The sequence below is a fragment of the Cariama cristata genome, unplaced genomic scaffold (assembly GCF_000690535.1).
Source record: "Cariama cristata isolate BGI_N322 unplaced genomic scaffold, ASM69053v1 scaffold23177, whole genome shotgun sequence".
Taxonomy (NCBI): Eukaryota; Metazoa; Chordata; class Aves; order Cariamiformes; family Cariamidae; genus Cariama; species Cariama cristata.
Genome location: NW_009628799.1, coordinates 1 through 12,386, shown reverse-complemented (window position 1 = coordinate 12,386; position 12,386 = coordinate 1). Strand labels below are relative to the sequence as shown.

Genomic DNA, 12,386 nt, shown 5'->3' with positions numbered 1-12,386 from the left:
GGGGGGTTGTGGGGGTTTTTTGTGGGTTTTTTTTTTTTGAAGACCTCATCTTTTCCACTTGATCAAATTTCATTCCCTGTGCTCTGCGGAAGTCATTCTGTTCATGTGCTGATTTCAGGTTTTGGTCAGCTAATGATCTGCTGTGTTTCATGCTACCTGATTAATTTGTGTAGTTCTGGTTAGGATATAGGGGAGTTAAACGGCAGAGATCATCCAGATGCATGTATTTGGTATGTTTGGAGATAGTATTTGGCCAGCTAAAAGTGGGGTCGGTTCTTTTCTTAGAGAAGGTTATGAAAACAAGTCTACCAAGGTGATATATGCAAAGATACTCTTTGTCTCATGAAATCCTCAAAGTCACAAATGGTTAGAGACTTGGAAAATATACTAGATAAGTATCACTATATATTTACCTTGTCCTAAAACTTTTTTGAAAGCATCTGCTGATTCTTGCAACTCTCTTAAATGTCCATCAATTTTTGTTAAACAACATCTTCAGGAGTTTTCTTGGAACATAATGAACACTCTAAGCCAGATCAGAGTAAAATCTTTTTAACCTAATATTTTATCTTTGATAGCAGTGATCTCCTTAATCAATTATTTACTGAACAAAATTACCAATTTCCAATGCTTTTGGGGAGAGGGAGGAATGCAGATCCTAAAGCGAAGGTTTAAAGCATTTAAACAGGTTAAAAGATGATTGTCTGAAGATCAAGCAGCTGGCTTCAATACAGTTCCTACCTGTAGCTAGATTGATTAAAGTGAAAATAAAATTAAATAATAATATAGGCATAAGATGTTACTATTGGCAAACACCTATTAACTGTAACTCAGGATTGAGACATTCTGTGCTTGTTCTAGCTGTTGTGAGTCCAAAGTAATGTTGTAGGAATCATCCAATTTCTGCTGTGTTGAGAAACACTTCAGTTTTTCCATGGGGCAGATCTCAGCTCTCATCCTTGAACATGGAGAGAAGTTTTGCAGTGGAGCTGCTTGTACTCTAGTAGACTTAGAGGAGGTTTAGGGAAGCCTATGTCAGGGGTGTTCATGGGCTATGGACTGTGGAGCCTGGTTACTCGCAAGCTGTTGATCAACCCAGACAGTGGAGACATCTAGCTGGAACAAGTACAAATTCCTACACAGCAGCCCACACTAGATTTCTTCCCCCTCAATTTCCTCTGCTTTATCTACATTATCTTCAGGTTTAGCATAGCAAACGTTATCTCTGCCAGAGAGATAACCTGCCAGAAAGAGAATGCTAAAATAGCAGACTTTTGCTGACAGAAAGACACAAAAGGACATTAGGGTAAAAAAAAAAAAAAAAAAATTCTCGTTGTGACTGGAATGAGCTGTCATACTGATAGATTTGATAATTTTTTTCTCCAGTCTATTAAAACTTTTTAAAGAAGTAGTGACTGAGCTTAGTATCAAGGAAATAGTTTGGATCTTTGCTGTGCAGTAGTTATGGATAAGTGTTTTTCAAAGCTTTTTATGAAAACCAAGATGGAGGTAGATAAAAAAGATTTGACAATTCAAAAAGAAAAAACAAAAAAATCCCCCCCCAAAAAACCAAGCCATTTCTACTTTGAGACACACAAATGACTGTAGTAATTTTTATCAAGCCTGGGATTTGAAAATTTGTGCTTGACATTGACAACTAAGACAACATCCAACATGAATAGCCATACTATGGGTAGGACTGAAGGTTAAATGAGGTTTTCATGAGTTTGAATTCTATTTGCATTCATAGAGAGGCTTTGGTATTTAACAATTACTTGAACCAGGTTATAGTTCTGTGCTGAAAACTTCAACTGCTAGTTAACTTGATGTAAATTTTTTACACTTGTAAGGCTATTGAGGACATCCTTCTGAAAAACTTTTCTAGACACACAGAGGGCAAGGAGTGCTGGCACCAGAGATATGTTAAAAACAAATTGTTCCTGACCAGCTTGTCTGCTGTGATGAAGTAACTGTCTCAGTGGATGAAAGGAGAGCAGCAGATGTCTTTTTCCTTGACTTCAGCAAGGCATTCAATACTGTCTCCTCAAGCATCGTCATAGCAAAGCTGGGCAAGTATAGACTGGATAGGTGGACAACAAGGTGGGTGGACATCAAGGGTAATGGTCAGCAGTTCAAAGTCCAAATGCTAGCCGGTTACTGTTGACATTCCTTTTAAGTCAGCACTAAGGCCCGTGCTATTTAACATCAACAGCCTGAATGACAGGATGAAATGCTGAGGCCTAAGAAATTAACTGTGATTCTTTAAGGGAAAAATTTAACTTTATTGTATTTCTGAAGTTCATTTAAAAGTACATGTATTAACTTTAAAAATCACAAAAATACTTGACCTGAAATTACTGTTTATCTTGAGCATTTTTCCCATGCTGAAGTAACTTGCCAGTAAAAGATTTGAAACCTTTGAACACAGGATCAAAATATTAGCAAGCTGGGTTTTTTCTTTGTAATTTTCTTTATAATTTAATGAGATTTACATATGTATATGGATCTAATAATAATCATTGTTACGAAGCGTTAGAAAACTACTATAACTAAGCAAAGAATTTAAAGCTGGCTGTTATATAAGTCAAAAGTATCATCAATTTTAGATTGAAATTAAAAAGGTGATTTATTTTCAAATTTCCCTTTTGAAGCTATATTCTGTCTCTGTTACCTCCATTTATAAGGAGCGATGAGATAAACTGGCAAGTAAACTTAATTCCCAGCTACAATTAGAAATGCAATCTTAAGGCTACTGTCAGTATTCATTGTCAGGAAACCCAGAATTTATATTAATCTCTTCTTCTCTTAGTGTGTTTTATATTTGGCTTTTGTCAATTTAAAGTGGTTTTCCAGTAAGTGTTTTGTAGTAACTTTAGAAGAGAAATAATGCTATGCTATTTAGCCTCTTCCCTTCTTCAGACCACTTTCCCACTTACAAAAACCATCTCCGTGGTGCTCCCTTCCTTCACAAGGATATGTGCATTCTTAATTGTTCAGCACCTTTCTTTTCTTCTTGGAGTCCTTTAGTTTTGTATTGATATTTTAATTGTTCAGTGCTTTTGGTTCTTAAGTGATGAGTGCACAGGAATTTAATAGAACACAAAATAGCGGAGAAAAAAAGCCATTCTTTGGAAACATTGATTGTAAATACAAACTTCTGTTGAACTTCTAGTCGCACCAGCATATCTGAGTGTAAATAGTATGTGTAGGCATATAGAATAATTATCTTGTGACAGTGGTTGTGTTGTTAATGAACTTGAACTGATTGTCATTATGCTTTTAACCTTTATTCGGTGACACAGGTCCAGTTTTATGCAATTCAGTGGGAACCGTAAATACCTATTTTCTTTAAGTAAAAAGTTTGTTCATGTGATAAATGGAACTTCTTAATGATCATAGTTGCATTTATTTCCTTCGCAGAAGAAGGTAGTTGCTAAATGCTGTGTTAATGCATGTATAGTTAAACAGTAAATGCTTGCGTTTACAAATCAGTCACTGTAAAGATTTATCACTAATGTACAGAAAAATCCCTGCATTGAACTGAAATACATTTGATATGGCTAATAGAGAATGCGATGAACCTTTTATGAATGTGTGTTCATGCAAACTAAATAATGGTATCTCTAGAGACCAATTAGTTTCTTCAACAAATAGACTGGTTCCCGTGCTGATTGATGATAGTATCTCTGTATCTTTCAGGTACTGAGTATGGTGGGTTAAGGATGTACTTTTCTCTTGTGCGTGATAAAAGGCCTAAAGCAATGTCACCTGATTTCATGGGCTACAAGAGCCTCTGATATAGCTTATGATCGTAAGAACCAAAAATTTAAAAACTAGTCTGCGAGGAGCTGTGATGCTTCCTGCAAAGTGTTATTTCTTGTTTTTATGTCCATAAGCAAGTAATACTTGTAGGATCACTGGTCTAAAGCACTCATCCAAGGACTGCTGCCCTTATGCTATTTCTGTACCTTTGGGCCCCAATAACGTTATGTATAATTATACGGGTCACTAGTTGAATTTTCTAAGGGGAGGGGAGAGTTTAATTCCAACAGTTTGTATTTCACTACAGCAAATTCTAAATAAAATGTGTAATTTGCCTAGCAAATTGGATTACTAAGGTGTGTAGCTATTGATTGATTTGGACATCTGCATGTTCCTTTCCCCTGGGTAGACAACTACAGATAATAAGACAAAAAATATTATAGAAGAAAAAGCTGTGTTAGAAGCAACATTATTAAGCCACTTGTTTGAGTAACTGAAAATAAATTAGCAGTATGTTTCTGTGGTTTTATATATAGCAAAATTAAACTGAAGAAACCCACTAAATTAAACTTGATTTGTTTAGTTTCAATCTGAAGTTGACCTAAACATACATGTTTTGCTGACACTAGAAATAATATTAACCTAATACTTTACATAAAACTCAGTATAAATACGTATTTTCCTCATGTTATCTGGCAGTATTTGCTCCACTTACTCAGTGAGTCTGCAAATACTGTTAAATAGTGAAAAGCTGTGAGCTTACCCTTAATAGATGCTTTTAAAAAAAGCTGTTTAATGAAATGACAAAATGTGTAAACTTTCCTATTTTCCTTTCATATTTATTTGAAAAAGAAAAGTCTATAGTCTTAACTGCTGGGATCTGTTCTGCAGAGTTACAGAAAGATATGCACTCCAAAACCAGGATGATCCCTGTGTACCTTAGAAAAAGCAGCAAAACAAGTATGTGACTCTTTCTGCTCACTGTTAAGCCCGTAGCCGTGAAAAATTTGAGGTCACAGGCCCTTGGAGTTGAATATCTTGGGAATAATCTGAGTGCTTTCCTACTAGAAACAATGCAGAACATCAGATGACCCATACCCATATTTTGATGGTGTTTATCTCATCTTGCAAGTGTTATAAAATCTCTTTCCTGAGAAGATGTATGTAAAAAAAACTGTAAAACTGTTGAACATCTTCCATTGAGGAGCTTGTGTCTCTCACCTAGTAGTAGATGAGAAGTCCTGAAATTACTCAGACTCTTCATAGAGGCAAAAGGGAGGCGGGGGAGGGAACACCACCACACAAAAAAAAACCACAAACCAACTGGGGGCGGGGGGCAGGAAGAACACAATGAAAACAAGGTGGTTAACAGCAGTTCTCGCGTCTTTGGTAAAAACTAAGCAAAGATGGAAAACATTCTCATTTCTTTGAGTTTTTCTTCAGTGGCTCAGTGCAGGTGGTTGGTATAAGTTTACACCTAAGTGGGTACAGTTCAGGCAGTTTTGTTGTTCAGTCATGGAACAAACTTCTCTGGAGATCTTGAATCATAGTAGTTATGTCCTGAAGAGCAGCTTAAAAAATTTTGCAGGCTATAGGTGTTTTGTTCATGGGAATGATTCTCCAATACATCCAGTACAAGTGTTGCTGTTCTTGCAGTGATGCTAATATAAGGACAAAGCATAGTCAGTCATACCAGAAACCACCTACACAGGCTCTAGAAATACACCGATGAAATTCAGTAAACTGCTGACACATGGGTTTCTGTGTTTCTCATAGATTAGAGTGGATTTTTGTATTAATTTACTGGCATTCCATTGGAAAAGATTATCCAAAAGTGGTTCTCCAAAACAATCTCAGAACAGCAGCTTCTGCAAGTCACTGCCCATAGAAAAATACAGCAGATTTTACTTGGAGAGAACACGATACTGTATTAGCTAGAAAGAAGAACAATTATTATCATTGTACCAAACTTCCAAGTTCGTTCTTCTCTGCTGAAAACAATGGAGAAATAGATATGAATCCTTGACCACAAATCCTGATATTTTCAGGAATACAGGAAATACAGAATATTTTCATTCTGTAATTTCCTATTGACATTGACAGGAGGTCAGCAATTTGTGTTAACTTCTACTCCCCGATGCATGTTAAGACTTCAGAACGTGCTTAGTTTTACAAAGCTCTCTATGTACCCAGCTTCCCTTGAATTCAGCGGAAGGTTTGTGGGCTTATAAAGCAGCAACAAAATTAATCCAGTGTTGAGAACTTTTTAAACTCTTGTCCTAGAAAACTAGCACTGATTTGTACAAAAGGTTAAAGCCTTTAGATCACACTACCAAAAAGGGGAAACTGTTTCCAGTGTGCTGTTGCCTAGTACCAGTTACCTGAACAGAAGCCAAAATATCCTCCTGAGAACTGGCTTTAAACAAGCAATTTATGAACAAAATAACAATTGATTGAAAAATCTTGAAGTAAGAAAGTGTGCAATATTTAAAGTTGTTTGGTTTTTATTATCAGACTCCTCAGTGTCTGAAGAGAGTCCACTTGAAAATAAAGCTTCATTTTCTGTAGCTGTTCCACATCCTATACATACATTATTTTTAATTACTGGTGTGAAAAATGTAACAATATTAGTATGCAGGAGGTCAGGCTGCTCTTTACTTGGTATTTCTTATATTGACTCATCATGTGTGAGTCATTGCACGTAGGTTCTTGGGTCCTTCCCTCACCTCCATATTATGGTACTAGTGTTTTAGCTTAATAAAATTTTAAGGCAATTTTTTATCTCGAATTCTTGCATGTGCAGCTTGTAGCCTGTGAAACAACAGTACTTGAGGCAACCTTCAGTTTCACTCTTCGTTGTTTCTAAGGAAAGAAGTATTACCTGTAAAATGAGTCTGAATGGGTCTTTTGTCCTTCTTTTTCCTTACAAAACCGATAGCAAAATAACCCTTCAAATTAATCACAGAATCGATTAGGTTGGAAGAGACCTCTGGGATCATTGAGTTTGGGTTTTATTTTTTAACTTGGCAATATTTTTGAAGTAGACGCTCTTTTTTAACAATAAAAGCAGTAGGTTTATGTTTATTTTCACTTGTCTTTGTGAAAGAACGGCAGTGTTATAACAGCAGATTTGCTGTAGTGCTCAGTTCAGCTTCGTGTGTTGAACTAGTTTCGTACCTTTACCAGCATAATTCATTTTAAAGTGTTATATGTTTGGTTTTACTGCTGTGAAAAAAGGTTCTGTGTGATTACAATATTTGGGGCAGTTTAAAAAACTGGCAGTGACAGTGTGCCTAGTGTTTAATCCTTTGTATTGGCTTTCTGGCTCTCGCAGTTCCTTTGCATATGTCTAGACAACAGATTGCTAGGTAACAAATTCGTGTAAGGTAAATTTAAGTTTTAAAGCTTGTGGAAGACACCAAGGGACTACTGTATTGCAAAAACCTGAATTTTTACTAGTCCTTTTGCTGAAAAGGTTAAAGGATAGGACAAAATATTTTTTTTTGTCCTACATATATTTTAATACATATTAGGTCATACTGATAATGTGTAACTTTGTCTGAAGAGTTTTCAGTTTGTACTGTGGTTCGTGTTATAAACATTCACCAGCAGCTCACTCCAGAAAGAGGATAATCCCTTCTGTTGAGAGGCAGTATAAAAGGAGTACTGAAAGTACTGAGCATTTAAAATGGATAAATGTAGAGGAGAAATGCAGTTCTATTGAAAACTTGAAAAAACTACCACATTGTGTGCCACAGAAGAAACAGAGAAACTGGTAAGTTGATTTGGATGGTAAAGCTAAAGGCTTAGAAGATATTGAGCCTTGTTGGGACTTAAAATACTAAGGTTTAAATAAAGTATGTTGTCACATGAAACACCACTGGTGCTCTATGTGGAGAAGGGTCAAATGTAGATAGATCAGAGCAGCATAAAATAACTGCAGTAACAGTGTTTGAGGTGCACTTGTAAATGAAATATTACTATAATATGGAAAAAAATGGTGAATTCATACAGACATGTTGTGTGGTGTCAATCATTTATTCTTTAGGGAGATACTGTGGCTTCTGAAGAAAGTTAATCTATATTAACATGAGACTGTTGTGAAGAAACTGTGTGCACATGTGAATGGTTTCATTGATTTAGTAGAAAAGTTTCCTGAAATGGTATGAACATAATGCTTAAAAAATAATACATAGCAAAGTATGTCCACGGCTTCCTTGTATTCCCCAAATATTACGTTGCCATATGGTACTTGTTTATAATTTCTTACTCAAACCATATTATTAGCAAAACAATAACTTATCTTGTTATCAAAATGCAACTAGATGGTAAACTAGCAGATAACACATCAGCTCTACAACATTATAAATGAAAATAATTGTATTTAATACAAAGCATATATATATTTGAAGGTTCTAATAGTTTCTTTTCATATTGCAGGAAACAGCATACTCCATTCAGCAGCAGACAGTGTGACAAGTGCAGTACAGAAGGCAAGTCAGGCTTTGAATGAGCGTGGCGAAAGGCTAGGACGAGCAGAAGAAAAGACAGAGGAGCTGAAAAACAGCGCTCAACAGTTTGCAGAAACTGCACATAAGGTAAGATTTTGGTGGGATAAGGCTCTCAGTAGGTCAAAGTCACACATTGCTTTATTTTGAGAGGAGGAAGCTCTAGAAAGAATTGCAGTCAGTCACTGTTTACGAACAGCTTGCTGTTTTCCTTGATACTGTTCCTCACTTGGCAGACTTCTGGTTTATAACTTTTTTTGTGCATAGATCTGAGGTTTACTGCATTTCCATTTGAGTTGAAACTACCTAACTTCACCTTCATGAAGCATATTTCAAATCCATCTTCCCACTACTGTTTGGTACTATTCCACGTACTTTGTGCAGCAGTATAGTGAAATTGTTGTTAATCCCGTTTGATAAGTGGTCACAGATCTGTGACCGTCTGTTTCTGAAGATGTATCCTTTTATGTCTCTAAATGTTATTTATGAGGATTTTGAGGAATTGTTCCATATCTGTATGGACATTCCCTGTTCTTGGGTAGAAGGTTTTGATAGTACTATGCCTGTTGCTTCTGCATGTGCATGATGGTGCTGAGCTTTCATCTCCGTGACAGAAATTCTCGGCATCAACAGCATTCAATTTGGTGGCTATGTAACACATCCATAGCAGACAGAATGCTTTTAAAAAAAAAAAAAGTAAAAGCTTTCTGAATGTGAGCAACCATTTTAGCATGCAAGTTTGATAGTTTTGGCACTTAGCACATGCATTAGACTTTATCATGCTTATGCCAAAAAATGCGTGGCTACTGCATTAACACTAGAAATCCTGTATTGATATCTTGCAGTTCTATACAACTCTCTGTCTTATGTAGTCTTTATAATGTCACAAAACAACTTATTTTAATATTTACTGGGATAATCCTCTACTTTGTGGTCCATTAAGATTAGCATTGTTCAGCTTAGCAACCTGACTATGGTACAAACCTGCTTTTGGACGCTTCCACCTACCGCCACTTTTTTTCTCTGCCAGCCCTTCCGCATGCTCCTATGACCATAACTATGCCAACTTAGAAAACCAGCCTTAAAGAGCAGTTACCACTGCTTCTAGGATAGGGGGCAAAAGGTTTGCTGCTTTAGAGTAAAGCATAGAGTGCCTGGTAGGGAGTTAAAAAATGAAAAATGTCTCTGATAGTTGGGCTGCTATGAATTTTGATTAAGATTTGAATAGGTTTCATTAGTGTGTGTTACCCTTTCATCTTCCACATGTGCAGAACAGCAGTTCCACAGATGAAGGCATGCTGTGAACAGAAATAAACCTTTTCAACAGGTTCTGTTAGGAAAATTTTAATCTGTTAGGAAAATCTCGGGATTAAAGGATGCAGTATTGTAATAAAAATACCATCTCTGATAGCCTGTGCTGTACCATATTTAGAAATAAAATCCTCGTGTAATAATTCAAGACAAAAATTTGAGGGAAGTATAGCAGAAATGGTAGAGAAGCTAGAAACATTCACAATACAAGTGTTTTATTAATTAAATAAAAAATACAGGAAAGTATTCAATCAGGGTTTTGTACATAGTCATTTGAGTTTACATGTCTCTGTGGCAGTAAGTGAGAACGGTTTCTGCAGGAAATATCCAAGTGATACAGAATAGAAGAGTATAATCTCCATTTGGACTGTGTGCTGGGCTGAGATTTACGAAACCTTCCTGCCAGTCCAGTGCTACAGATTACCAGTCTTCCTCAGATGAATATGAGGCCATTTGCTGTTGAAGCTATCCCAATTACCAGCTGCCTGAAACAGGAGTGTGACAGTCTTTCAGTGGATGATAGTTAAGGATTAGTAATAAATGCTTGGGTTTTGTCCATTTCACAAGAAAATAATATCTTTGTGTTTGAAGAAAACAAAATACAGTTTAGTTCTTGGAGCACTGCAAATGAATATTTGTCATCTTAATGATTATAAGCATAACTTAGTAAAATGGGGTTTACAACTTTTTTTTTTCTTGCAAATTTTTTTGTATTTGTGCCCCAAGTCTTGAATTGTATCTTAGAGATGCAATAGTCCTGCAATTCCTTTACTGTTATCTCACAAAAATGCATAGGGCAGCCACCCAGGAGTGTATTAGGTTAGAGAGACTGTTGTTTTATGGTGGTGTGCTTTGGTTTGCAAGAGAGTTTTGTTGGAGCATTTAGGAATAAGTACAGTATTGTTTACTGTTAATGTTACTCTAGTTAAACCTTTGAGGGGCAACTGCTACTCAGATGTTGTTTGTACGGAAAAGAAAACAGTGAAACCAGGAGAGTGAGGTCCAGCTGAGTGTTGCTTAAATGGCAAAATTGTAACTTTCTGGCAAAAGGGTGACAGTGAAGAGAAAGGCACCAATTTTAATTTACTGGTATTTCTGAACACTTTGTACAGCAAAGCAGAGTTCCCATTTTGGTTGCTTTATAGTTTCCTTCAGTAAAACAGTAAAAGTACTTTGTGTTATTGTCAACCCATAATTAATTTTGCCACTGTAGTACCATGACTGAATACAGATTTCTTACAGCTTCATTTGTATGTCTAGATATTACTTGGGCAACAAACAGGAGGAGTTAGAAGCCATTATGCAGCTGGAAAACTATGATATAGTTGCAATCACAGAAACATGGTGGGATAACTCGCACAACTGGAGTGTTGCAATGGATGACTATAAACTCTTCAAAAGGGATGGGCAGGGAAGGAAAGTCAGTGGAGTGGCCCCTTTTTGTTAGGGAGTGTTTCAGTTGTCTAGAGCTTGATGATAGTGACAATAAGGTTGAGTGTTCATGGGTAAGAATCAGGGGGAAGGCCAACAAGGCAGATATCATGATGGAAGTCTGCTATAGACCACCCAACCAGGATGAAGAGGTAGATGAAATATTCCATAAGCAGCTGGGAGAAGTCTCACAATTGCTAGCCCTTGTTCTCATGGGGGACTTCAACTTACCAGATGTCTGCTGGAAGCACAACACAGCAGAGGGGAAGCACTGTAGGAAGTTCCTGGGGTGTGTGGAAGAGAACTCCCCGACACAGCTGATGAGGGAGCCAACGAGGGAAGGTGCCCCACTGGACCTGCAGTTTGTGAACAGAGGAGGACTGGTGGGTGATGTGATGGTTGGAGGCCATCTTGGGCATAGTGATCACAAAATGGTAAGAGTTTTCGATTCTCGGAGAAGTAAGAAGGTGGGTCAGCAGAACTGCTACCTTGGACTTAAGGAGGGTGGACTTTGGCTTGTGTAAGACCTTGGTTGACAGAGTCCCTTGGGAGGCAGTCATGAAGGTGAAAGGGGTCCAGGAAGGCTGGGCATCCCTCAAGGAGGAAATCATAAAGATGCAAGAGCAGGCCATCCCCATGTGCTGAAAGACGAGCTGGCAGGGAAGACCAGCTTGACTGAACAGAGAGCGTCGGCTGAAACTCAGAGGAAAAAAAAGGAGAGTTTATGGCCTTTCGAAGAAGGAGGCAGGCAACTCAGGAGGACTACAGGGATGTTGTGAAGTTATGCAGGGACAAAATGGGAAAGTCAAAGCCCTGGTAGAACTTAATCTGTCTACTGCCATAGAAGACAATAAAAAATGTTTCTATAAATACATCAGTAACAAAGGGAGGGCTAAGGAGAATCTCCATCCTTTAGTGGATGCAGGGGGACACATAGTGGTAAAAGCTGAGGTACTTAATGCCTTCTTTGCCTCAGTCTTTAATAGTGAGACCAGTTGTTGTCCAGGTACCCAGCCTCCTGAGCTGGAAGACAGGGACAGGGAACAGAATGAAGGCCCCATAATCCAAGGGGAAATGGTCAGCGACCAGCTACACCACTTGGATGTGCACAAGCCTATGGAGCCGGATGGGTTCCCCCCAAGGGTACAGAGGGAGCTGGTGAAAGTGGCTCGGTGAGCACTTCCCATCATTTATCAGCAGTCCTGGCTAACTGGGGAGGTCCCAGTTGACTGGAGGTTAGCAAATGTGACGCCCATCTGCAAGAAGGGCCAGAAGGAGGATCATCCAGGGAATTACAGGCCTGTCAGCCTGACTTGGGTCTGGGGAAGGTCATGGAGCAGATCATCTGAGTGCCATCATGCAGCACGTACAGGA

The 12,386-nt window shown here is 37.9% G+C and overlaps 1 protein-coding gene across 1 annotated transcript in view; it reads left to right on the top strand.

Moving 5' to 3' along the window:
- The window catches only part of STXBP6 (syntaxin binding protein 6 (amisyn)), a gene marked incomplete at both ends in the record, with an annotated part of 30,965 nt that extends 18,781 nt beyond the window's left edge, over positions 1 to 12,184 (top strand). The window contains 4 exons of the mRNA XM_009704947.1: positions 8,203 to 8,360; positions 10,864 to 11,023; positions 11,247 to 11,471; positions 12,019 to 12,184. Of these exons, the coding sequence (XP_009703249.1) occupies positions 8,203 to 8,360; positions 10,864 to 11,023; positions 11,247 to 11,471; positions 12,019 to 12,184 (709 nt within the window). The remainder of the gene's footprint in view (positions 1 to 8,202; positions 8,361 to 10,863; positions 11,024 to 11,246; positions 11,472 to 12,018) is intronic.
- Between the last annotated feature and the right edge of the window lie 202 nt (positions 12,185 to 12,386).